The sequence below is a fragment of the Clarias gariepinus genome, chromosome 15 (assembly GCF_024256425.1).
Source record: "Clarias gariepinus isolate MV-2021 ecotype Netherlands chromosome 15, CGAR_prim_01v2, whole genome shotgun sequence".
Taxonomy (NCBI): domain Eukaryota; kingdom Metazoa; phylum Chordata; class Actinopteri; order Siluriformes; family Clariidae; genus Clarias; species Clarias gariepinus.
Window position 1 is genome coordinate 16,842,224 of NC_071114.1, and position 25,528 is coordinate 16,867,751.

The 25,528-nt window shown below is 39.4% G+C and overlaps 1 protein-coding gene across 15 annotated transcripts in view; it reads left to right on the forward strand.

Annotated features, from left to right (window-relative positions):
* Positions 1 to 25,528, forward strand: part of ptprsa (protein tyrosine phosphatase receptor type Sa) — a 266,166-nt gene that overhangs the window by 148,148 nt on the left and 92,490 nt on the right. For all 15 annotated transcript variants that reach the window (XM_053513183.1, XM_053513182.1, XM_053513193.1 and 12 more), the window contains one exon: positions 1,303 to 1,491. In XM_053513183.1, coding sequence (XP_053369158.1) covers positions 1,303 to 1,491 — 189 coding nt within the window. The remainder of the gene's footprint in view (positions 1 to 1,302; positions 1,492 to 25,528) is intronic.

A 25,528-nucleotide genomic window follows, 5' to 3' on the forward strand; every position in this document is an offset into this window, starting at 1 on the left:
GTCTACTCTCTGGGGCTGTTTAATTTAGCTAAGCACCAATTATTCTTGGTTTGTTTAAGGCTTAATTCATGTAGCCGAAAGCAATCCTCCACTACAGTGTCACTCCGGCACTAATCTGCCATCAAACCTCCCTTTACCACAAAAACACTCACTGCTGAGTATCTCTTAAACAATGGGACATTTCACGTTCACAGTAAACTATGTTAAGAGCAAGCATCTCTACCATTCCACAGACTGATTTACAAATAGACTGGAAAATAAAGAGAGTGATGGTCTCATCCATGATGAGAACAAGGTAGAGGATAGCAACACTGAGAGTAACTACATGTTGTGGTTGCTCCTATTGTGGGTGCAGCTCTTTCTCTAAAGAGTTTCAGTGCACAAAATGATGCCACATCAGCATGGATTTATAATCACTGGGTAAAGTTTTCATCACTCACTGAAGCTTGTGATAAAATATTTATCTTAAAAGAAAAAAGTGCCCTGGTTGGGGTTATGTGCATTGACCGCACAGTCTCTGCTTGGTTTGATTCGCAGCTTTATCACTAGTGTCAGATGCTTCTTACTGCACAGAAATTCAGCTGTATTATTTAGCTGCCTACCATGCCATGTAGGGTTAAACACACTGACCTCTGAGGTCCATCTGAGCCATCCGGTGCCCTCAGGGCATCTACAGGGACTCTGAGTGCCATATTGCATGTGTCCATCAAGCCATGACTTTTGTCTTTGCCCAGGGCCAGTTAGGTCACAGAAATGAGAGGATTTTCCTCAGCTTTCGCTTTGTTTTTCTTCATTTATAGCATTAAGGAGAGGAAAAGAAGAGTTTTTGATTTTTAATCTCAACTCATTCTTAAATCCTTGTTGGTCCACAGTGCTTAGGGAGGCAAACCTTTTTTTGCAGGTGCTTTTCTAGATCGAGCAACAACTTCCAATTTGCCAAGCAAGTTCGTGTTGATTTGTGGCTTTTGTCTGTGGATAGGCTTAGTGCAGTAATCCACTTTAAAGATCTACTTCTGACTTAGATGTCAGCTATAGTCTGGGTGATACTGTAGTGATGCAATGTGAGATCCTCTTGTAAGAAGGTCGCCAGAGTTCAAGAAGATCCTAGTGAGGCCTTATGATGATTATTCCTCTGCCCAATGCCTCATCAGATTGCCATTGAAGGCATTGCAATTGACCATTGTTGCAGATCTGTGAGGCAAGAGAGTGAAATCAGGCATGCTCTTTGGTTAGGTGGAATACCTGTCAATTAGAGTGACACATGCTAATCACGGGTGTGATTGTGTTTCTTCTTTCCCACAGAGGACCTGCTTCCTGCAGGCTTCCCCACCATTGACATGGGTCCCCAGCTGAAGGTGGTAGAACGCACCCGCACAGCCAACATGCTCTGTGCTGCGAGCGGTAACCCTGACCCTGAGATCACCTGGTTCAAAGACTTCCTGCCAATTGATCCCAGTATGAGCAATGGGCGGATCAAACAACTTCGATCAGGTAAGACAGTCACGTTCCACTTTCTTTCAGGGTTTCTCAAACATGCTTACTTTTGCACCATGACTTTTGTTGCAGGATTGAATTGAAACCTCCTTGCAACCTTTACAAAGCTGATACCCGGAGGTTGTTATTGAACTGTGAATGGTGAACAGCTTAGTGCAGATATCATGAGAGAATGCAAATAATGTTGGTTTCAAGGTAGTTGAAGCTTGTCAAGTGATTCAGAAAGAGTCCTGAGTATATTTTTAGGCACTGTAGGGGTTGTTGTTTTTTTTATCATATTAAAGCTAGGTGTTTTTTGAAGAGAAGCAAAAACACCTAATCATTACATGTGACTCATGCTCTACATGGATTAAGGCACACAATTTTACATATACCTTATTTATAGCAATACAATTGTTAAACATATTAAAAGATCAGTATCTAATATAAAATATATATATTAAAAAAAAAAAAAAAAACTCTGTTGTTTTTGAAATGTTAAAAAACATTTTTACCTGAGCTTGGGACCAGCAAGACAAGTGTACTGGCTTACGCAGACCCAATGTCTGTGTACTATAAATATATACATGTATATATATATATTTTTATGGATTTGGCCCTTACCTTAATAAAGGTTTACCTTCGTTATTTGGGCCACATTCATATTTAGATTTGATTTTCAAATTTTTGCACATTTAAAAAAAAAAAATTATTACTGTTAGGTGTTACTTCATTAAATATATAATGTCTGACATAATATAAGCCAGTTCAGAGGTATTGTTCTGTTGAATTTTGTGAAAAAGATATTTTTCCAACATGTTAAGAGAATGACTAACTTTTTTCTAAGCTTCATACACTGAGTTAAAAAAATACAAAATACAGAATCTGCCCACATGGTCAGTCAATGACTTAATTGGTAGTAACACCTACATGAATAATCACCAGTGAACACAGCACTAGGTACCCTACCAATCAGCCCCCAATTTATGATGTTCATGTTGTATGATGACCATCAGTAAAATATATATATATTTTTAAGTACATATTTACTTTAAAAAATGAGTCATATTCCTAATAGGTCAACTGTACTTTGTGAAGTTGATTGTAAAGACCTTTGCCTCAGGCATTACCAGTTTCTCCCTGCAGATCTGTGAACACCTCACCTATGTTTGTCATCTGTCTAAACCTGTGTGTGTTTGTTTACAGGTCTGTTGTATTGTTGTGTCTCAAATCGTCTTCGTTTTTACTGTTCTGTTTAGTTTACTATGTCTGTGTCTGTCGAAATCGTCATCTAATGCACACTTCATTCACTTCTTCCTTTCACTTTCCAACAGCATTAAATAAAATATTCTATTCAAGTATTTGAATAAGACTCCCAAGTTCTAGGCTAATATTGAAGTGGAAAATTTTAATGAACTTTGGATTAGTCTACATGGAAAACTGCTAATACCATCAGCATTCATTAAGTTGTTACAACATTTTAAAAAGCCATATGTTTCCTAAATGGCTGACTTTAATTGTTTACTTGCTGCGATAATTACTCTATTAAAAACAGTTGTTTTTGCTTTAAATTTATTCGCCTATATGCAGTACCAAAACAATTCTGAAAAACAAACTTTTAAGAGGTTTAAAAAGGGTTGGACGTTTCTGCTTCAGCACCTTTAATATTCAAAAACTGTAACATTGTCCTACAAGAGCAACAAAGGCTGTTCCCTGCCTTCAGGCTGTGATACCAACCCTAAATCAACTATTTTATTTTTCCTTTTCTTCTTTCTTTTCTATTCTTTGTCATTTTCAGAAGCTTTTGGTAAGTGTGTCTTTGGGTCCACCAGCTGCCCACTGTCCCTGCAGCAGATGGCATTTTAAGTGCTTTTTGAAGTGCATGACCGTCCCTTTACCTCTTCTTTCCCTTGTCCTCCACCTTTCTTTTTCATCTCCTGCCCTGCTAACATAACAGTGTCTGTTCCCTGTTTTATATCAACAAAAAACTTTTATTCCTTTTCTTCATTTTTTTAGATATTAATAAAAAGCTGAACTCCTGCCTTTACATAAGTGTTGCAGTGCGAAAATGTCTTTAGAAGGAAATAAAGAAAGCTCTAAGCCTGAGATGAGAGTATATGTTGCATTCTCAAGCCCAGTCAACACATATATGGATGTTTTTGCAAGCGAAAATTTTATCCACGTCAGCAGAATATTAAAAGTACAGTATTTGTGCCTCCATGAAAATGCAAAACCAATTTGAAATTGCCTGCACTCAGTAGTTGGCAATAGTATGTCATCTGTGATAGTATGTCACTGTTATGCCAAAAGCTTCAAGAAGAATGTTAAGAGCTGCATATTGAGTGATGGAAAGGAAAATGCAGAAAAACATCAAAGGGAAATTAATTTATAATTAATTATTAATTTTTCATTTATTAATTAATTAATCCCTCTTCAGTAGCCACCTTTATCCTGATCGTGATTGTTATTGGTTAATAAAAGTTCCTTAAAAAAATGGATAAACACGAAAATTTATAGATGATGGATGATGACTAAAAACACTATTGCTTTAATTCTTTATGTTCATTTTTTATAAAAAATCTCAGTTTACAGTACAGTTTTTGTCACTGAAGGAGTGGGTTCAGAAGCAGTACAACACATCTATTCTGACGCCCACCACAACAAGGTGTACTAATAAAACTAAGGAAAATTTAATTGCTTTTAGATTATTAGAAATTACAGAGCATGAAGCAGCGACCTGGTAAAGCAACCCTGATAAATGGAATTCTAGCATATATGCAAAACTACAACGCATCTACACAGGTTCACCCTGATTCATCAGTGCTTTTAAAGAGCTTCATTTTCAGTTACCAAAAAAGCTGATTTCATGCAGATAGGGCGTGTAGGTGCATGTTATTCACAAGTTCTGACGCGTGTCTTTAGTTACACAGTGTCACTGACGACATCAGACGTTTCGTTGATTTCTTTGTCTCTTGTTTATTTTCAACATCAAAAACAACGGTTGTTACAGTTTCTTGCATAAATCCACTGTAGTCACGACGAGTCGCTTGCTGTGTTCTGTAGCTTCGATAGATTACAGTTACAACAACTTATTTTACTGTATTCCTTTTAGCTTACTGTCTCACGTTATCACGGTCAAAAGCTTGTGTGCTCCAAACCTTTCTGTATCCTTCCGTGTCTTAACAACAACTACAACTAACGTGCGTGATAGACATGGAACTGCATAACTGTGGGATGATGTCACAGAACAACACATGAAATGATGTCACAATACAAATTATATTTATGATACTTAATGCTTAATGTTTAACTAATAAACTGAAATAAGATAAACAACAACAAATCACAAGAATGAAATATGGCCCTTACATTTCCAGCCCCTAATTGACAGGCAGGAAGACTGACAATTACACACATTTTTTGTTTTGTTGTTTTTTCTTTTTTTTTTACAATTGGGCCACAACATTTACTATTGGATTAAAATTTGAATTAACTTTCTTAACACTTTAGAATTAACTTTCTTAACACTTTAAACATTTTTTTTTTTTTTTTTTTAACGGTTTAACTTAAGGTATTCATATTGCTGCGTACCAAATGAAAGGAACATGACTACTTTATAAGGTAATTAACAGTCCATTTCACATATCAGGCACAGCTTATCGATGGGTCTTTCCAGGGTACTGGTTTTAGTTTTGACCAGTACACGTCTCACAAGTCCTTTTTTATCAGGGAACACTTTCGTGATCCGTCCGATGACCCATGAATTTCTTGGAGAAGACTCATCAATTATTAGAACTACGTCTCCAATCGAGAGGTTTTTTCTCACCTGAGACCATTTTTGGCGCTCCTGAAGCAAGGGCAAGTATTCACGCACCCATCGCTTCCAGAATAGGTCGGCAAGATACTGAATTTGCTTCCACTTGCGTCGTGCGTAAGTGTCCTCTTTTTTGAAAAGTCCAGGAGGCAAGTTTGGCTGTTTTTTCATCAGCAGCAGGTGGTTAGGTGTCAGGGGCTCCAGGTCTGTGGGATCGTTTGTAGCGGTGGTAAGGGGACGGTCATTTATTATAGCTTCCACCTCACACAGGAATGTGTGCAAGCTCTCATCGTTTAGTGTTTGTTCTTTTAGTACAGACCTCAAGAATTTTTTAACTGACCTTATCTGCCTTTCCCATATTCCACCGAAGTGAGACCCAGCAGGAGGATTAAATATCCATTGTATCCCCTTTTGCATGAGGACGCCTTCAATTTTTGACTGATTCCACTGTTGGATAGCTTTACGCAATTCAGTCTCAGCGCCTATGAAGTTTGTTCCATTATCACTTCTCATAACTGACACCTGGCCTCTTCTGCACATGAAGCGTCGAATAGCGTTTAAGCAGGAGTCTGTATCTAATGACTGCGCGACTTCAATATGCACGGCTCTTGTTGTCAGACAAGTAAACAATACGCCATATCTTTTAACATTACTTCTACCCCGTTTGACCTCGAAGGGTCCAAAATAGTCTACCCCTACGTTAGTGAACGGTGGGTGATCTGGTGTTATTCTATCGGGTGGCAGTTCTGACATTTTTTGTTCACTATTCTTCGCTCTGATCTTTCTGCATGTCACACAACTGGACAGAAACTTTCTCACAAGGGAATTTGCTGTCGGAATCCAGTATTTCTGCCGCAATTTTGAAAGCATATAATTCCTTCCACAATGTCCGACCTGTTCGTGAGTGTTTCTTAAGATTAAAGTTGTAATGTGTGAGTCTTTGGGTATAATGACAGGGTGTTTTGCATGCTCAGGCATTGCAGACCTACCAAGACGTCCTCCTACTCTTAGCACTCCATCCTGCATTACTGGATCTAGTTTGGAGAGACAACTGTTTCTTTTTACGGAAGCATTACCCTTTTGTAACATGGAAATTTCGTCTTTGAATTTTTGGTTTTGAACGAACTTAATGACTTCGTTTTCTGCCCTTGTTAAGTCCTTAATTGATAGAGACTTATGGTTTTCTATTATTGAGTTGTTTGCCTGTCCCTTAATCCTTTTCGTTCTCTGTTTAAGCATGTCTTTAACGCAAAGAATCCAGGCAACGGATCTTTTTAACTTATACCAGTCGGAGTGATATTTAATCAGTTTACTCACGGCATCTGTGCTCTCTGTAGTTTTTACGAGATTCGCTGAGGCTGAGTGTTTAATCTCAATGTCATCCTCTTTCGTCGACAGATCGTGAATGTTTTCAGGCCATTTACTCTCTGGTGTTTTAAGAAAGGGCGGACCATGGATCCAATTGTTGTTTTTCATGAATTTTTCACAGGAAACTCCTCTGGAAGCAGCGTCGGCTGGGTTTTTTAAAGTGTTGACGTACCTCCACTGCTGTGGCTTGGTTGACTCTCGTATGATGGAGATTCTGTTAGCGACAAAGGTTTTGAAGCGAAGTTTTTCATTAACAATGTATCTCAAAACAGTTGTGCTGTCGGTCCAAAACACAGAGTCCAGCAGTTCTATTTCCAGTTGACCTTTCAGCATTTTGTCGTTGTTTACGGCGACCACTGCCGCTGTCAATTCCATTCGGGGGATAGTAGTTTGTTTCAAGGGCGCTACGCGAGGATTCCCCATCATGAATGCACAGTGTGTAAGTCCATTAGCATTTACTAACCTAATATATGAGACAACTCCATATCCCATTTCACTTGCATCTGAGAAGTGGTGAAGTTGTGCTGTATTTGTGACTCCAAAGTCAACTGGTTTTACGCATCTTGCTACACTAAACTCAGACAATTGATGCAACTCTTGTAGCCAGGCCCTCCATCTTTTTATAAATTGTTCGGGAATGTCATCGTCCCAAGCGAGTCTCTCTTTACATAACTGCTGCATTAAGATCTTAGCTGGCAGTATGACTGGTGCAAGGAAGCCTAAGGGGTCATAAATTGAACTAGTGACTGACAAGATTCCTCTTCTAGTCACAGGCCGCTCTTTTAAACTAATCTTGAACTTGAGCGTGTCTGAATTAATACACCACAGCACCCCTAGAGCCCTCTCAACAGGGAGTACGTCTTTACTCAGATCTAAGTCCCTCATGTCTTTAATTCTCTCACCCTCAGGGATGGAAGCTAGCAATGTACGACTATTACTTGCCCACTTGGTGAGGTGAAACCCTCCACTTGCGCACAGTTTGGTGAGATTACTATATAGCGCAACTGCTTGACTATGACTAGAGACAGACTTCAAGCAGTCGTCTACATAAAAGTTTTTAAGTACTGTGTTGACTGCCTCGGCAGATGCATTGCTGCGGTTTTCTTCTGCTGTTTTCCTAAGGGCGAAGTTAGCTACACTTGGAGATGATTTTGCACCAAACAAATGAACAACCATTTTATACTCAACCAAGTCCTGACTCACGTCTCCTTTCGGCCACCACAGGAAACGCAACAAGTCTGTGTCCTTTTCCGGAACTCTGACCTGATAGTACATGGCTTCCACATCTGCCATCATAGCAACTTCTTCTTGTCTAAAGCGTGCGAGCACCCCAATGAGTGAGTTTGTCAGGTCGGGTCCCTGCAGAAGCTCGCTATTTAATGATATTCCCTGATAGCTAGCAGCACAGTCAAAGACTACCCTTAGCTTTTTCTTTTGAGGATGGTACACACCATGGTGAGGTATGTACCACACCTGCCCGTCTTGTCGACTTAGGTGGGGTGTGGGGACCTTGACTGCATGACCCTTCTCAAACATGTCATTCATGAAGTTTAAATACTCTTTGTGAAAGGAGCGGTTATGCTTAAACTTCCGTTTGAGGTTCAGTGCGCGCTGCATGGCTGCGCTTCGGTTATTGGGCATTTGAATAGCTGCTTTCTTAAATGGGAGACCGATGTAGAAGTGATTATCGGTAAATTGCAGGGAGTTAGTTACAGAGTCTAAAAACTGATAGTCCTCTTGTGACAACTCAGCTTTGTCATCACAGTTCCGTTCAGGAAAATCATGGTTGTACTGTTGTATCAGCATTTGTTCCACACTTTCGATGGAGACTCTGTTGACTGCAACGCTCACTTGCTCATTGTTACATGTGCCTTCCTCGACCGACTCTCGAAGAGGTCCATTTATGGTCCATCCAAGAGCAGTCTTTACTGCATATGGCCCATTGTGCCTGCTGTTAATTACTCGCCATGGTTCTAGGAGCCTGTGCTCTTTGTTACCTATGAGAATTTCAACTCCAGCATTAATGTAAGGCAGTTTTACTTCGCTGAGGTATGGCCACTTATCAATGTCGTGCTGTTGTGGAATATTTTCCACTGAGACTGGGATACTCTTTTGTGTGAACACTTTGGGGAGTTCAACAAAGGTGTTTTCTTCCAGACTGCTAACCTCTAGATCAGTAAGCACATAGCTTTTTACTTGTTTCTTCGCGTTCAGGGTGCTTAACATGATGTCAATTTTTTTACCTTGTACGTTTAATCGCCTTGCTAGTGACTCTGTACAAAATGTAGCAGAGCTACCTGGGTCCATAAAGGCGTATACTTTTACTGTCTTGTTGCCCTTTTTGGACTTTATTTTAACAGGTACTATGGAGAGAATACAGTCATCTCCAGCCCCGATACACGCACTCGTTTCGTGACTCGCTGTAACAGGCAATGTTTGAACTGGTTCGGTTTCGTCAGCCTTTGCGATCGCTTGAGCTGTGTCTTTTGCTGCAATGTGTAGCATGCGAGGATGTTTCTTTGAGCACAGCTGACAGGTAATTTTCTTCGTGCAGTCTTTGCTTAAATGTCCTTTTACTAAACAGCCAAAGCAGAATCCATTCTTTTTTAGAAAGTCCAATTTGACCTTATATGTCTCATTGTTAAACTTGTGGCATTCGTCTAGGGTATGATCTTGCTCACAGGATGCACAAGGTTTAGTGAAGGCACTAATAACTAATGCACCACTACTCTTTACTGTGATTGAGTCTCTATGAACTTTACCAACCTGTTTTACGCCGGTCGCAAAGCTGCTGCCCCTCTTTTCTTCAGTTTTTTGCTTGAATCCTGGAGAGGATTTGCTGCTGTGTTTTTTACCACTAGTCGTTGTACCACTAGTCGAAACGTTCAGGTCTCCAAAGAGTGGGTTGGACATTACCTTTGCTTCTCGTTCTACGAATTTCATCAGCTGCACGAACTTAGCTCTTTCCTGATTGCGCTCCTCGTACTTGTATACGTGGCTTCTCCATTTTTCACGCAATTTGTAGGGCAGTTTTGAGGCAACACCTCTCAAGTTGGTAGCATTGTCTAGCTCATCCATGTAATCGATGCTTGACATGGTATTGTAACATTCTACTAGGAACAGGGAGAAGGTTTTTAGCGACTTTCCGTCCTCTGACTTTATTTCCGGCCAGTTGAGTGCCTTTTGCATCAGCGTTGTAGCGATTATTTGTCTATTTCCGAAATTGTCATGTAACAGTTTCATAGCCTCTGCGTAGCCACGATGTTCTGGCATGAGCAGGCAGCTTCTCACTAGGTTCTTAGGCTGTCCTTCAGTATACTGCTCGAGAAAGAACAGCCTATCATGATTGCTATCAGTGTTGGTTTCGATGGCGTGTTTAAAGGCTCTTACGAAGGACGTGAACTCAAGAGGGTCACCATAGAATGGAGGAACGTTGCGCGAGGGTAAGGAATGTTGCCTCTGACTCTTTGCAAACATTTCTGTAAGATCTGCCTGAAGTGGCATCCTACCCTGAGGCTCCACTATGTCAGTGTTGTAAAGTGAGTGTTCGTTACCTTGGGTGGGCCGTTCCATTAGGGTGCTTGACATTATGGGTTTGGCACTCACTGGCATGCTTAAGTGGGTTGCTCGGAGGCGTGATGGCAGCTCGAGGTATTCCGTTGCCGAACTGTGGTTGCAGTGGTCGTTTTGCTCTGGTTCCGAGGGGCGTGCACCACTCGTTTCGACGACCACGCTCCGTCTGGCAGGATGTTGTTTTTTGCGGTTCTGGTAAGAATTTAGTTCAGCATCGGCCATTGCAAGCGCCGTTTCCATTTCCAGCCTTTCCTTTTGTGCCTTTAATTGTGCTTGTTTAGCCTTTAGTTGTGCTTTCAATTGCTCTTCCTCAATCTTTAATCTTGCTTTCAATTGCTCTTCCTCAGCCTTTAATTGTGCTTCCTCCAGCTCCAGCGCCTGCCGATGGCTTAAAGTTGCTGCTTTAGCCAGCAAAGCTGCTCTATTGGCTTCTGCCTTTTTTAGTCGAGCTTCGGATGCTGCTGACGTTAAGGACCTCTTGGATGCCGATGACGTTACGCTTCCTTGCCTTTGGGGGGCGGGCGTCTTACGCTCCGCCATTGACACACTGTCGTTTGGCGAAACTCCATCGTCAACTGTTTGAGACGGCTTAAAGCGATTACTAGTGTCGGCGATCCACGACTCCACTCTTACCATGAATTCTGAGCAGCGCGTTAATCTAGGGTGAAACCAGTGTTGCTGATCAGTTTCACGCTCTTCAACCTTTGCGCACGATCGCACTTTTACATTACTTTCAATAAAGTCGTTTAGCAGCGCTTTGTATTGGCGGCGCTTGGCTTTAACGTCATGCAAATTACAAGCATTGTCCATAAGCGCCTCTAGTTCATTGTATAATACAGTCAACTGACTCCACTTGCCTTCTCTGGCGCTCTTCAGTTCGTCGAGCACCATCACCTGCTCAAATTCGGCGATAGCGGCGTCGTCCTCGCCGTGTGACATGGTGAAGTTTAAGGCAGGCAAGTCCTCTTCTCGCTTTCGGTTTCGGTTGATGCGCGTTTTTGAAGTCGCACGCGCGCTCTTCACAATCTTAAGTCACTTATCTTCATTTCTGCGGCGGAGCAAGCTTTTGACTTTAATGTAGGTGCATGTTATTCACAAGTTCTGACGCGTGTCTTTAGTTACACAGTGTCACTGACGACATCAGACGTTTCGTTGATTTCTTTGTCTCTTGTTTATTTTCAACATCAAAAACAACGGTTGTTACAGTTTCTTGCATAAATCCACTGTAGTCACGACGAGTCGCTTGCTGTGTTCTGTAGCTTCGATAGATTACAGTTACAACAACTTATTTTACTGTATTCCTTTTAGCTTACTGTCTCACGTTATCACGGTCAAAAGCTTGTGTGCTCCAAACCTTTCTGTATCCTTCCGTGTCTTAACAACAACTACAACTAACGTGCGTGATAGACATGGAACTGCATAACTGTGGGATGATGTCACAGAACAACACATGAAATGATGTCACAATACAAATTATATTTATGATACTTAATGCTTAATGTTTAACTAATAAACTGAAATAAGATAAACAACAACAAATCACAAGAATGAAATATGGCCCTTACAGGGCGCCTTAAACTAAGAGGAGAAAAACAGGTATACAAAGCTGCCAACTTTACAGAAAAGCTTGGAGTTTCTGCAAATAAGGGCATTGGGTCCACTCCGTATGTCCGGCTAGTTTGTCCAACTCTAACCATACACCTTACCCTGCATTGCTCAGTTTTATTTTTGTAGCGTTAAAGTGAAACAAAAGATTCATGTCACTGTATGTGTTTCAGTTGGTACAGCTGACATTTGAAATATTTACCGAAACAAAAATAATCACATACAGTAGGGTCTACCTTACCACCGGCCAAACAACCTACATGCCCTCTGGCAGCTCCACGTAGGACAGCAGAGGTGTAGCACAGAATTCTAGGCCCTATACATAAATAGTCTCATCTGGCACGCTTTTCTGATCCATATCTCTTATATTTCCTTCTAGACCTACAACAGCCCTCCTATTAATGGGGCCCTGGGTAGTCAGTCCCTCTCCCCCGCACTATGATGCCCCTGGGGGCAGTAAATTTATTTACACAGAACAGCAAAAATTACGTTGTTTTTGTATGATTAAACTCGATGCAAATTTTTGTGTCACTTTTTATATTTATTAGACCACTCAGGGCTAACAAATCTGATAAAAAAGAAAATACAACAAGCCCCTGCAATAATGTGTGAAATACAACAGTCATGCAGGAGCCATGGAACAAAGAGAATGTATGAGGGCAGCAAGGTAACTTGGGCCATGCATAAACAGATAAAGAGCACAATCAAGATATTTTAAATGCCAGGATAGAAAAGTCCACCAAAGTGAATTCCCTCCAGATCGTGCATGCATGAGAGAGATCGATAGATTCAAAAATTCAAGGGGAGCTTTATTTAAATATCATTGTCTTTTGTGTCTCATACAGTATGTCTTGTCAAAGCCCAAAATCAAGTCATAAAATAACAGAAATAAATCAGTAAAAAAAAAAAAAACACATTTAACTGCAGTAAGAAATAAAGTGAAACTAGTGATGAAAACAGCGGTAAACATAGTAATAATATCCACAGCATTAGTACTAATACTACTACTACTTCTACTACTAACAATAATAATAACAAATGGAGAATGTAGGCAAAGAAAAATCAGTATTGATACAAAAGAAGGCGAAAGGAACAGAAAAAAAAGGTACAGAATATTAGGTGTATTGATTTGCCTTCAAAATAAAAGCTATTTATACAGTAGCTGACTTGTCAGAAAGAGGCTGGAGCTCAGTAATTTTGCTTGTGTCGTCCACTGGCAATTGTTTTGAATATGTAAGCATGAGAAATTGGATGTGTAGAAAGAGACTCACGATCAATGTTAAGAGTTGGCAGCTTTGGTATACATGTGGTCTCAGAGCTGACCAAGTGACCTCATCAGCTATACCAATTTTTAACCTGCTTTCATCCGTCTTCTGGAGTTCTGCGGCTCATTGAAGGGTCTCCTGGCCTGCACTGGATATAGTTTTGCTCTTGCTAAGTCCAAGTATTATCTTAAGTCTCCTTGCCCTGGCAGAGTAACGCCTTAGAGCTTAAGTCTAAATCTTAGGCCTGGTCTAGCTCCATATCATCAACTTGGGTTTCAAGTAAAACTTTTTTTCTTTTTTGCACATTTGTTTTTGTCCTAAGGACAATGTGCTTATCCTGCTAAGCAGATCCTAACTTTCAGAGTGCAGCTAAGGGTTAGTTAGCTCTCAATATTTACTTTTTATGGCCCACAAAGTCTACCAAGATGCTGTGTGTGTTGTTCGGGTGCCTTTTCTCACAGCCTGAGGGATTTAAGATGATGAGAAAAAGGCCTGCAATGCCCCCCCACCCCCACCCTCTAGATATGATTTCTAGCCAATATCCTTGGCTTTTACTCTGCTACTTTTAATCTCTGCTCCAAAACAGACTGAGGGAAAGAGATTTTTTTTCCTTTAGCCTTTTTTAAAGATGGTTATGTGTATGATTTTTATAGATCTTTTTAGTCCCTAAGAGCCTAGTCTGTCCTGATAGCCCTAAGATTTTCTTAAGTGATCTGTGGTGCTTGTTCTTGTGTGGACAGTCATCAGGTCCCTCCCATAAAAGCTAAAGCCAGCAGCTCAAGAGAAACCTGTAATAAGGTTTCAGAAAATTTGTGGGGGGATTTCTGGCCTCTTTGAGTGGTCATAAGAAAATCATGCCCAGACCTATCTGTTTGTGAGTTGGCTGTCAGTTAGGATTATCTGACCCAGTATTTAAGAAGTTTCAATCCATGGATAATAAAAAAAACAAATCAGCACATGAAGATTTCTAATGGTAGTGCCTTAGTGCCACCAAAATGATTTATAAATAAAGACAAACTCAACTGGGCTCAAGCTTAATGTCATGAGTAATGACTTGGTTTAAGTGCCTATAGGGTATAGTCCCTTATTTACATGCGCGGCACTTGAAGACAGTCTGATATTCCTGCTATGCTGTTCCCATGACTTCAAACGTCAACTCTCAATTGCTTTGGCAGGTGCTGGGGATTAACAGGCACTACAGAAGGAGAGCTCATCTTTCAACATAGCTTCTCCTGTTCTTATTTTAGGCCCAAACTGTTTTTGCTTGCTCTCATCTCAAACTAAAACATCATGATTTTATGAAGTACATGTCAGCATTGTCCACCGTCAACTGTATCGAGCGAAGGTCAGAATATGCATGCAGAGAACAGAGGACTACTGATTTGTCTCAGTGGAGATACTGGTAAGGTCATTGTGGCCTTGCTTGGGCTGAGTACATGGCCTCAAGCCCGATCTGAGTCCCAGCCATGCAGATGGACAGATGCTACAGTCAGATTGTTGTTGCGTCCACCTCTCCCTGCGGGTTTTAAGCAAAGATGTTGTGGAAAAAGACAGCTCAGTGGCCTCTAAAATTCCAAAGGGCATAGGCTCTGAGATTTCTAGGGAGACATCCTAAGGAGCAATGAAAATGCTTGCTTATTTGAGACAATGAGTGAAATTTGCTCTAAAGAGGAAATCAGGACGTCCACCAACTAAAGCATACAAGAAGACATTTTTTAGCATGCCTTTTTTGTAAAATGTTTATTTTAATTTATATGGTCAAATAATCTAAACTTCTTTTGTTATATGGATATTTTATACCTCTTGGATGCTTCTTTTATCCCATTGTTTTGCATTTACTCTTCCTTTCGTCACTCTCGGGTGATGACCATACCTTAACCTATAACAATCAACCTTACAACTAAACATAAATCTCTAACCTTAGACTAACCTTTGCCTAACCACATCTAATTTTGAGCTATTACTCCTTAACCTTAACCTAAAGCTTAACTCTGACTCTAACCTAAACACTGCTTAATACTGCAGCCTCCGAACCCCTTTATGTCTAACAAATCTCTAACCTCAACCTTAACCGTCGTCCTGATTACTTCGATCCAAGACATAAAAGTTTCATATATACCTGTAAATGTTTTGCCTGTTTTTCAAAATTACTTTAAACCTCAAAACATTTTGAGTGCTAGACCTTCCACTTCATAATTTAACATACAGCAGGAAAAGCAGGGTTGTGTGTTCTTTTTCACTGCCCTTGTAATGCATGGTGTGGTATACAGTAAATACTACACGAAGCCCATTTTCACAGACTATTGTCAAAGATCACACGCTTTCACTGACAGATATATTCCTTTTTTCTACAGTACAAGCAGTTCTTTGTTATTTTCTTACAGTTGTGGTCAGAAGATCAGGCACATCATGGCAGTATTTGGCTTGCAATGATTTTTTTTAACCGGTCTTTGTCTGGGGTAGAATGTATGTACAACATACATCTAGAAAAAAAAAACACAAGAACTCTAAGAGAACATTAAGAAGTTTAAATTTATCTTGGCATCTCTGAATTCAACAATGGTCAAAATAATACACATATAGCTATACTTAATATTTGATTGAATGTGTCAAATTTCATTATTAGCAAATCCTATTACTAGCCATTCCAGCAGAATTCTGCTTGGACATTTGGCACTCTTTGGCAGAATTTGTAGTGTTCAAATAAGTGGTTGATTTTTTGGTACAGACCCAACTTTTAAGCGCAATCCATGAGTTTTTGATAAAGTACAGTCTCCAAAAGCCAGCTAATGTGTTTCGGGTCATTGTCTGTTGAAATACAATTTGTTTCTGTCTCTGTGACAATTTATACTGAAGATTTATGAGGTAGTCCTCATTCTTCATTATTCCATTTACTCTGTGCAATGCTCAAATTTCACTTGCAGAAAAACAGTCCAAAAGCATGATGCTACCATTACCATGCTTAACAGTTAGCTACAGTAAAGTTAAATGCGTCACTTTTACTCCTCCAAACGTACAGTATCTTTGGTTAAAACTTCCCTCCAGATGGCTTTTTCTTTGTCCATGTGATCAGCTGCAGTCTTTAGCCAAGCTTGAAGGTGGTTCCTCAGTTGTTCCTGGGTTGTTGTTTTTTTCTCTCTCTTTTGGATCTGCACTGAGCTCCTTGAATTTTTTACATGTACACACTGTATGTCGTGCAGTTGTTCTTTCCCAGAAAAACATGATCATCATGAATATGATAAGTGTTTGTTAATTTCTGACCCAACTGTAGATATGGCTAAGTTTTAGCACCCATGTGTTATCTTATGTCTGAAAGTATACCAGCATTTTAACTTTAGTTCTGTTAGTGCAATTCCTTAAAATTCTGTGGATTGCTAATGCACATGTAGTCTTCTGAGAAGCAGGCAAAATATCTTTTTGTGGTACAGTAATGACCTCTTCATGGCTGAGGCATAGCGTATATAGCTCTTTTTAAAGATATTTATCTTTTAAAGCTAGCAAGTCCTGATGTTGTGAGTGACTTGTGTCCCTGGGTCAGAAAAGGCAGAATATATGCAAATTGTTTGATTCTTTTTCTCACCTCTGCGCAGAGCTTAACACAATGTTAGTTAAGTCACCTGACTAAAGGTAGCACTGTGCTAATAGACGTAATAAATTGATATTACTTGACCTGTTTGCTATCATGCTAGCAAATATAATGTAAAATTTAATGTAAAAAAAAAAACAGTATTTTATGATCAGCATATGTAATATGATCAACCCCATTATTGGTTGGACAAATGTAACTTTCAAACCAGTTACACCAGTCACTCAGCAAAATCAGGACCAGCATTTATTAAGAGACAATAAATATGGGCTTTTTATTAGTGGATAATTCAGTGTTTACATATCAGTAAGTTGTGAAGAGATTTTATTTTATTTCATTTCGCTTATCTAAACTACTAGTTTGCTAGAAATTAGGACATGCGTGAGATGGAAACTAAAAAAAAGGAATGATAAGAAGGAAAAAGCAGAGTGCAGAGCTTCAATCCTGACTTCTGGGATATCCAAAGTCCACACATTTTTTTTCATAGTTTCACACCCGAGCCAGGTAGTGCAAATTCTGCAGCTTTTGTTTACCTGGTTCAGGTGTGCAGGGAGCTTAAGCAGAACAAAGATCAGGACCGAACAGGGAGGTCACTGAGGTGTGGACTGGGGAAATTATTCAGTTCATCTTCACCCTCAGCCTCTTCCACCACCGCACAGTTTTTCTTAGCTTGTCGTGTCAATCAAAAGTTTCTGAGGTTTTATTTATTTATTTATTTATTTAAATAACAGTTTTGGCACTTTTAGTCCCACAGATAAAAAAAATGAATAGTTTTGCAGAATTATTGCAGTTTGCTGGACAATTCAAGGTTTTTTTTTTTGTTTTTTCATCCTAATGGTCATCACAGAAATAAATGTAAACAAAATACTGTAGCAAATGGTGAGAGACAAAGTGATTAGAAGCCAATTTTCATATAGTACATGGGTAAAATGCCTAAGAACAGTTCTCAAATGTATTATAGCCATTTGTTCTGTGCTTCCAGGTGCCTAATTAGAGCGATCAATCTTTTAGCTTTTATTCCATTTAATTTAGATCTGTTCACACCTGAATGTTTCGCCAAGTCATGTAGTAATTTTAGTACCACAAAGCTGCTTTGAGAAAATGACCATTCTTAAATGCGCTAAACAAATTAAATTGAATTGAATTGTCCCTGGGTATGATAAGACTTTTATCATAAGTCTTTAACTACCAGCAATCATAATGCATATATATTCAGGCCACTATTACACAAATGAGCTGTAATAATACCCTGGTGGCATGGGGTCAGCAATTTATGATAGAATAGAAACTATTCAGTGAATAATATGATTTAAAATTGGAATTTTATCAATGTATCAATTGATAAATGTAGTTATTTAAAAATCCACCATATGTTCAAATATTAGTTTTAACAAGCCAGACTAGTGAGTGTAACTGTATCTGCTGCCACTGGTCCTGGAGCTGCTGTGCTGTTAATGACAGTCCCTAACTTTTCAGATAGAGATCCTCAGAGTATACTTAGAGAATGTATTCTTTGCATCAATTCCACTTTGCTTTTGATAAAGCATGTAAAAATGTTATTTTCCGTTATTCTGTTATATGACGGATATCTAGCTAGATAATATCAAACTCCACGTGACTGCACCTTTAACTAATACACACAAAAAGACAAATATGACCAACATACAACTCAAAATACAAATTTCAATAAAGTAATAATCTTAAATAATACCACTTATTTAACAACCTAAATCTAATTTAAAATGATCTAAAATTTACAGTTTCTGATAAATTCGTGAACCCCATTTCACATGCCAGGTTAGTCTGTGTATACAGACTGATAGTCCTTCAACTGCTTCCTGCTTTATTTTATTTGTTTATTTTTATGGTTTTGTGAGATACTGAGAAAAGGAAAGAACTGATGGAGAGAGAGATCCAGCCCAGCCAGAGGAGGTCTAAATGTTAATAGTCTGATTTGATTTCTAAAATTTTCGAACTACAGCAAAATCCACAGCCAGTATAACCAGAGCTAATCGCCCTCTCACCTATTAATAACTTGTGTTTTTCACTTGTATTTCTCTTTCTAGTGGATACACCTATCCGAGGTAAGATACTAATCCCAAACCACGGCTTTACCTGATTTACTCAAAAACTAACTAATGCCTTCTTCTGACTTCTTAATGATTAGTAGCTCTCTTCTTCTTTTCCCAGACAATGCATCTGTGTTGTTTTTCTTTACTCCATTTTTTAGACGTGTTCTTTGATGTCTGTGTTTTGTCTGTCTCTGTGTTTTGTGTGTGTTTGTGTGTGTGTGTGTGTGTGTGTGTGTTTACCCCCACAATGTGTGAATTTTCTGGTGACTGGCAGGGAGAGGCTAAGAAAGATATTTGTATTACACTGTGACATTTGCAGTTTTGGGAGACCAGGTTAATGAGGGGTCTGTGTCAGCTCAGTCTGCAGTCGCACCCATTGAATCACATAAACAAAAGAAATGATTTTAATTAGTTACTAAATAACGAAAGAGCTCTGCTTTGTGTACTTGATGTTCACAGTGTGCTTTCCTAATTTCACAATATACAGGTACTGTATTTGGCAGACAATAAGAAGACACTTTGTTGTTATGCAGGTGCTAGGCTTTATACAGCAGTTGCACATACTGTACATGTCTGTATTTTTCATTGGTCTAATTGTAAACTTTCTTTTTGTGTCCTTACAGTGGACCTGGCACTTTAGAGCTACTATAGCATTTACGGTGCTACTCCAGCACTAAGAGTAGATTAGGACTGCCATTCACGTAATGATGATGTCATGATATTCTGTGTTATTATCACCAGCTCATGTGATTGCAGTGAGTGGTGAGGGCATGTATGAGATGTATGAGTAGATAGTAAGATAGTGGTGGGTATTATATTACATCTGTTGGATTCATGATTCAATCTCTCTGCGCTGCCTAAATGACATTAAAACCAAATAACTATTCAATTACAAAAACACTTAGACTGTAATAAGTTCAAATCGAGACTGGAGTAAAGCCTTTCAACTTTATAGGATCACACTAATGGGCTACACGAATGGGCCAAAAATGTAACTAAACTATATTTATACGAACTAAATATAGACTTTAATGGAACTTATAAAAATGTGTGAAACCTTGACGTGACTTGAAGTGTCTTATATTTACCTTTTTTGACTTATTGTTTGTAAAATATGCTAAACAATCTTCACCCCAGGACAGTGTCATGCCTTTCTTAATGCCATTTAGGTTTTGATTTGGTGGATTGTGTGTACTTTTTACTTCTACTGTACTTTACTAACTGACATTCTTCTTTACAGGGAGCAGGTAGGTGTGTATTTTTGCTCTGACCTTGCTGTTTATGCTAAACTCATGGACATAGTGAGTTTAAATAAAAAAAAAAATTCCAATTTAGTTACAAACACATGCACCTGTAATATTGTGCAAAGATTAGCGTTGCATGAAACTCCCCAGTAAAGCAACACAAAACGAAAGCTCCGATATTTTGAACACATCAGCAGCGGTATCCCTAATGCCTGGCCAAAAGCAGGACATAAATCATAGCGTTGCTCATAAAAAAATCAATAAATAAATAAAAAAAAGTGTGACTGATGAACTCTGTATTTGCATAATGGGATTAGAGGACCATAAAGGAGATTTTGCTGAGAGCCAACAGGCCTAGGTTGAGCATTTTTTATACCGCCGGGTCATGACATAGCTGCCGGGTCTATTAGAAATATGCAAGGTGTTTTTGTGTAGTACAGAAATCAGGTGTGTGGTGTCTCCTTTAACAATCGTGCTCCAAAGACTTAGTGCTTTTGGGGAGCAGGCTCAAGTGTTGTCCGAACGACAGGAAGACAGTATGCTAATTGGTCTGGGGTCGCTGCACATCACTGCTGAGTTTGTGAGAGCACCACAAGCGAGCAGATGGAACATGACAACAATCACATTGTCCAGCCTCATGCTGCTGCTCTCCCATTTAATGACCTTGGTGTCAAGTGTGTATGTGTGTTTACTGGATGCCTGCTTGATTGAGGATGCATAGTCATGTGTGGGTATGATTTGGACACTTGTTGAATGGACTTTTGAATGTGTATATATATAAGTCATACATACATAACGCTTATAGATAATGTGATTCAATGAGATACCAGGGATCAAGAGCAAGGAAAGATGAGCAGTTTTCCAGGCCGTCTTCCTCCAACTAATTAGTTCCACCCATGCAAGAAAAAACATATCCATGCAGTCGATCCTGCAAAACAAATCAATCACAGCTTGCCAGTGCCAACTAATTGAATAACACAAATAGGACTAGAGGTGCAGGGTGTGTGCGTGTGATGCATGTGAGTGTGTAAACAATACAGGTAGGCTACTTTTGGCTCTGAGCTGTTATTGAAATTAATCAAGTATGTCATGTTTTTCTGATACTACTACTACAACACACACACACACACACACACACACACACACACACACACACACACACACACACACACACACACCTCCATTTGTACTCCTTCTCTTGCAGTCCAATAAAAAAACATATGATATGGTCTGAAGATTACCCCTTATAACTCAGACCATCTTTCTACATTATATAGCAATCCCTTATATACAGTACAGTAAATACATATTATAGCATTTAATACATATACTAATCATATTTTTAGCTAAGCCAGGAGCACAGTGCTGATGCTTCTCAGATTGGATCTGAGTCACTTTTGTATGTGGTTCTAAATGGGATACATGGAATACGATGTCATGTGACTTGATTGAGAATGGACAAGTCAGAAATCATGTAACTTTTTGTGACTTTTTGCTCCATGACCTCATCCTTAAGCATTCATTGTTTTACATGAATGGTTACACAAATACAAACGCGTATAAAGGATGCATACATGCCGTTTCGGAGGACAGGCGCGTCCCTATCAGATGTCAATGTAAATGTCTTGTAATACAGTCACTTGTACTATAATTATTAATGTCAACCTTAATGACATGCAAATCCGACCTTACTGACGAAATCGGAATTGAACAATGTGGCTTGTAATGTGGACATAGCCCAGTGTATCATGCTGTGAGAAGTCATGTCAAAGCAGTTCAGTATGGTTTGAGGAGAGAGATTGAAGCAAGCATGGAAGCAAGTTCTTTACTTTAAAAAAAAAAAATCCATGAAACTCGTAGCTACAGTCCAAACAAAGCAAATCTTAGACGCCCAGACATTTCTCTGAGATTTTCGATGTAAACATATTTTAAGACACAAGGGTTAATAAACAAGAAGCTGTTTTCATTTCACGGCTTATTTGAAACGCCATTGTTCTTGTGGGGAGCATTTCCCTCCGAGTCTGTGTTTCCAGTGTGGCAGCATTTGTTCATGGATATGTAATGCCATGTTCTTCTCTCAAATCCCTTATTATCATTGTTATGGTTCTGTTTGTCATAACAGCTGGCGGGTTCATGCTGGCTGGCCTGTTTGGACTGTTTTCTCTCTGTGTTCCACACGCACAGCCTGAGCACTCTGCGGAACAAACATTTATCGTAAAAAAAATGCCATGCGCCTTTGATCATGGTGCATCCTTTAAGCAATAGCTCCACTAGCTACAAAGAGATAATTTACTTATTTTGCATAAATTTTCTTAAATATTTCTTTCTCTCATCGCCAGCTATCCTACAGTCTTAGAATAAGTAACAGGCAGCAGGAATTTGGGGAATTCTAAACGGTCATGCTTATAGAATAACGGTCATAAATAAAGAATAATAATTAAGACCAGCTTTTTTGACATCAAAGGCATTTTGTTTTGGATAGCAGCATGTCAAAAATGTCCTGGCTCGGCACCGTTTAATGACACACTTTTTCTCTTGGCCAGTGACTGCACGGTCAAAAAGAGAAAATTACGTTGTGTTAGTTAAAGAAAGAAAAGAGGCTTAGCGTTTCAAACATTCACATTGTGTGCATGCAAATCGCACTCGTTGTGTCCGACAACAAAGGGTTTCAACAAAAAAGGTGATGAAAAATTTAGCAGTTAAAAAAGAAGGATAGATTATATATAAGCTAAAGATGTACCTCCGGGATACCTTAATGAGCTTTGCTGTGTGTGTTTGCTCCAAGAAGCATCATGCTATAATCATGAACCATCACACAAGACAAAAGCATATTGAAAAAGAATAAAATAGCATCATTGTGGGATTCCTGAGTCAAGAATTCTCTGTGTAGTTTTTCTTCCCCAGCATTCGAATGAAGAAAAACCACAGGCAAATCCATAATGAAGTCAGTAGGGAAAGTCACATCAGCTGATCCAGTCTAATAAAGCTCATCACCTAAAATAACCCAGTTTGGACAATGAACAAGGGGGAAAAAAACTGAATATTTATGCTCTTGGGTTGCTGTTGGAATTTTAATAGCTTTTAATCTATTTACCTCCCTTGTTTCGCTGAAGGTTTTCTCACCGGCGATCTATAGCTGCTCTCCCACAGAGTCATTAGCTGATTAAAAGCGGACCCGGTTCTTAAAAGCCCTTTGAGGCTGGTCATGGAGAGGGCAGCGAAAGACTTATCGCCCTCGGAAAAAAAAAAAAAAAACACAAAAAAAAAGAGCAAGTGAGAAAGAAACCGAGAAAGGAAAGCAGAGCTTTTGTTTTAATTATCTCAGCTCGGTTAAGTAACATTAAAATGCAGTTAGCAGCAAGCATGGTTGGGTTTTCTGCATTCGTCTGTGTACACGACAGGCTACGTAACATCACCTGAGAAGACTTTAGAACACACTCTAGTTTCACCTGATACAGCCAGGTGATCCTCAGTGTACATCATACGATCCTCACACACGCACACACGGACACACACATCTATAGGCCCACCTGCCCCCAGCACGTTAACATGCTGTTCTGGCCTGGCCTCCCTGATGGGATTCGAGTGATTAGTGGGGTGGTAGGAACACCACTTGGATAAGGCTGTTATTGACACCTGCGCTTTTGTGAAGGACTGAAAATAGGCATCTAAGAACACAGCAGGAGCTTTAGTACAGAGCTGTGTGTGGTCTGGAAGGATCTTTATTTGTGTATGATTTTTACTTTTGTTCAAGTGGTGAGTCAGACTGATTACAGGTGTAGGAGATGAGTTTGATCTCGGGGAAACAATTGATTCCGATGACAAAGCGTAGCTCTCCATCTGGCTTATATCTAAAATAGTCCTTGATTAAAGGGCAGAGATTATACCGAAATATCATGTATTCAGAATAAAGGGTGATGACGTGAAATAAAACTGGGTGGTGGGTGTAAGGTAGGGAGGATGAGTTGGCATTTCTGGTATTATGTTAGAATGTTGAACAAAAGAAAAAGCTGAACTTGCTCTATCAATCTATAATGTAGTCAATTTAGTCTGGGTCACCATGTACTGCTCTCTTATCAGTCTACAAGTATAAAACAGACTTTGGTATCTAGCCAAGATGTTAAAATACCACAACTTCTAATCAAGGCAGTCAGTGAAAGATAGCAGTGCCAAGGCGTTCCTGGTCTGATATGTTTCAGATCATTTCACAGCACAAAGTTCTTGGCTAGTGTTGCATGTCATGGTCAAGATGATCCCTTTCAGAGGAGACAGGTCTTCATCAAAGCTCTACTATACTCCATGGCCCTAAACGTTGGTTACATTTAAGGAATCAGTAACCATTTACCATTTACAAAATGCTTGCCTCTCTTTTTCTAAGAGTATAAGAGAGTCTCCTCTGTCAGACTCGCATATCAAAGTGTGGCTCAGAAGTAAAGGTTCAGGGCAGATCAACACAAAGTTAAGTTTTAGATCCTAGTTTTTTTTTTAAGATGCTAATGTTCAGCTCTTGAAAGAGATGGAAAGAGATGGTTAACCCTCAGCCCAGAGCACCGAACCCTGTCTGAGCCTGTGCTCTGACCATAACCTTACTGTATTTAAATCTGGGTGATGCAAAATAAATAAATAACATGAATAAATAACAATAATAATAATAAAAAATTCTACTGTAGAAATGTTGAAAAAATGCATATATTCTGCACACTTAAGTGTTCTTTTGGTTGTGTTTGTCTTCCTTTTTAAAAAGGATTGTATGAGTACAGTATGTTGTGTTGAATGATGCATACTCCCCGTCTCATGGACCAGACTGATGTAGATGTGTTTGAAGAACTATCAAACCCAGAATGGTTTTCTGTTTTAAAAAAATACAAAGTCTTGCCTACTTTAAGTATGTTTTATATGAGGATTGAGCAGATACATACAGATATAGACAGTGTCACTGCAACACATTTACAGCACATGGATTATTCCAGCCCTTATTGTGTCATTATGGCACATATGGACGTACTGTAATACACCCGTTGTGTTCATACAGGCCCCTAGCATACATACTGTACAAGCACAGTGTTTATCGAACACTCCTGTGGTTTACAACAAACCTTACATTTCAGTAGTTTTTTTTGCAAGATGCTAAAGCTTTATAGCTACCAAAGGAATTAACTATACAGTTGCTTACAAAACATAGCATTACCACCAGTTTACACAACAAGATCTGTTCTCTAATGAGCTGGGGCGCTGGTGATATCACAGAAGTGTCTGAAAGAGCAGCTTCATGGTCTGTCACACAAGCACCAGATGCGGTGTAATTGTAGTGCACAGAAGTACATTTCAGCCAGTTAATTTTTAGGGCCTCTCAAGTGGCATGGCTGTTCAAGGTGTCACCCTGTCTTTGGAAGAAGACTGCAGGTTTGGAGTCCAGAGGAGTGTAATTGGTCTCGTTCCCATGGTGAGAATGATGACATTCAGGTCTATTCCTAACAATCCAGGCTGTGCTAGATAATTGTGGTTCTGTTACTGTAGTTTGTATATAC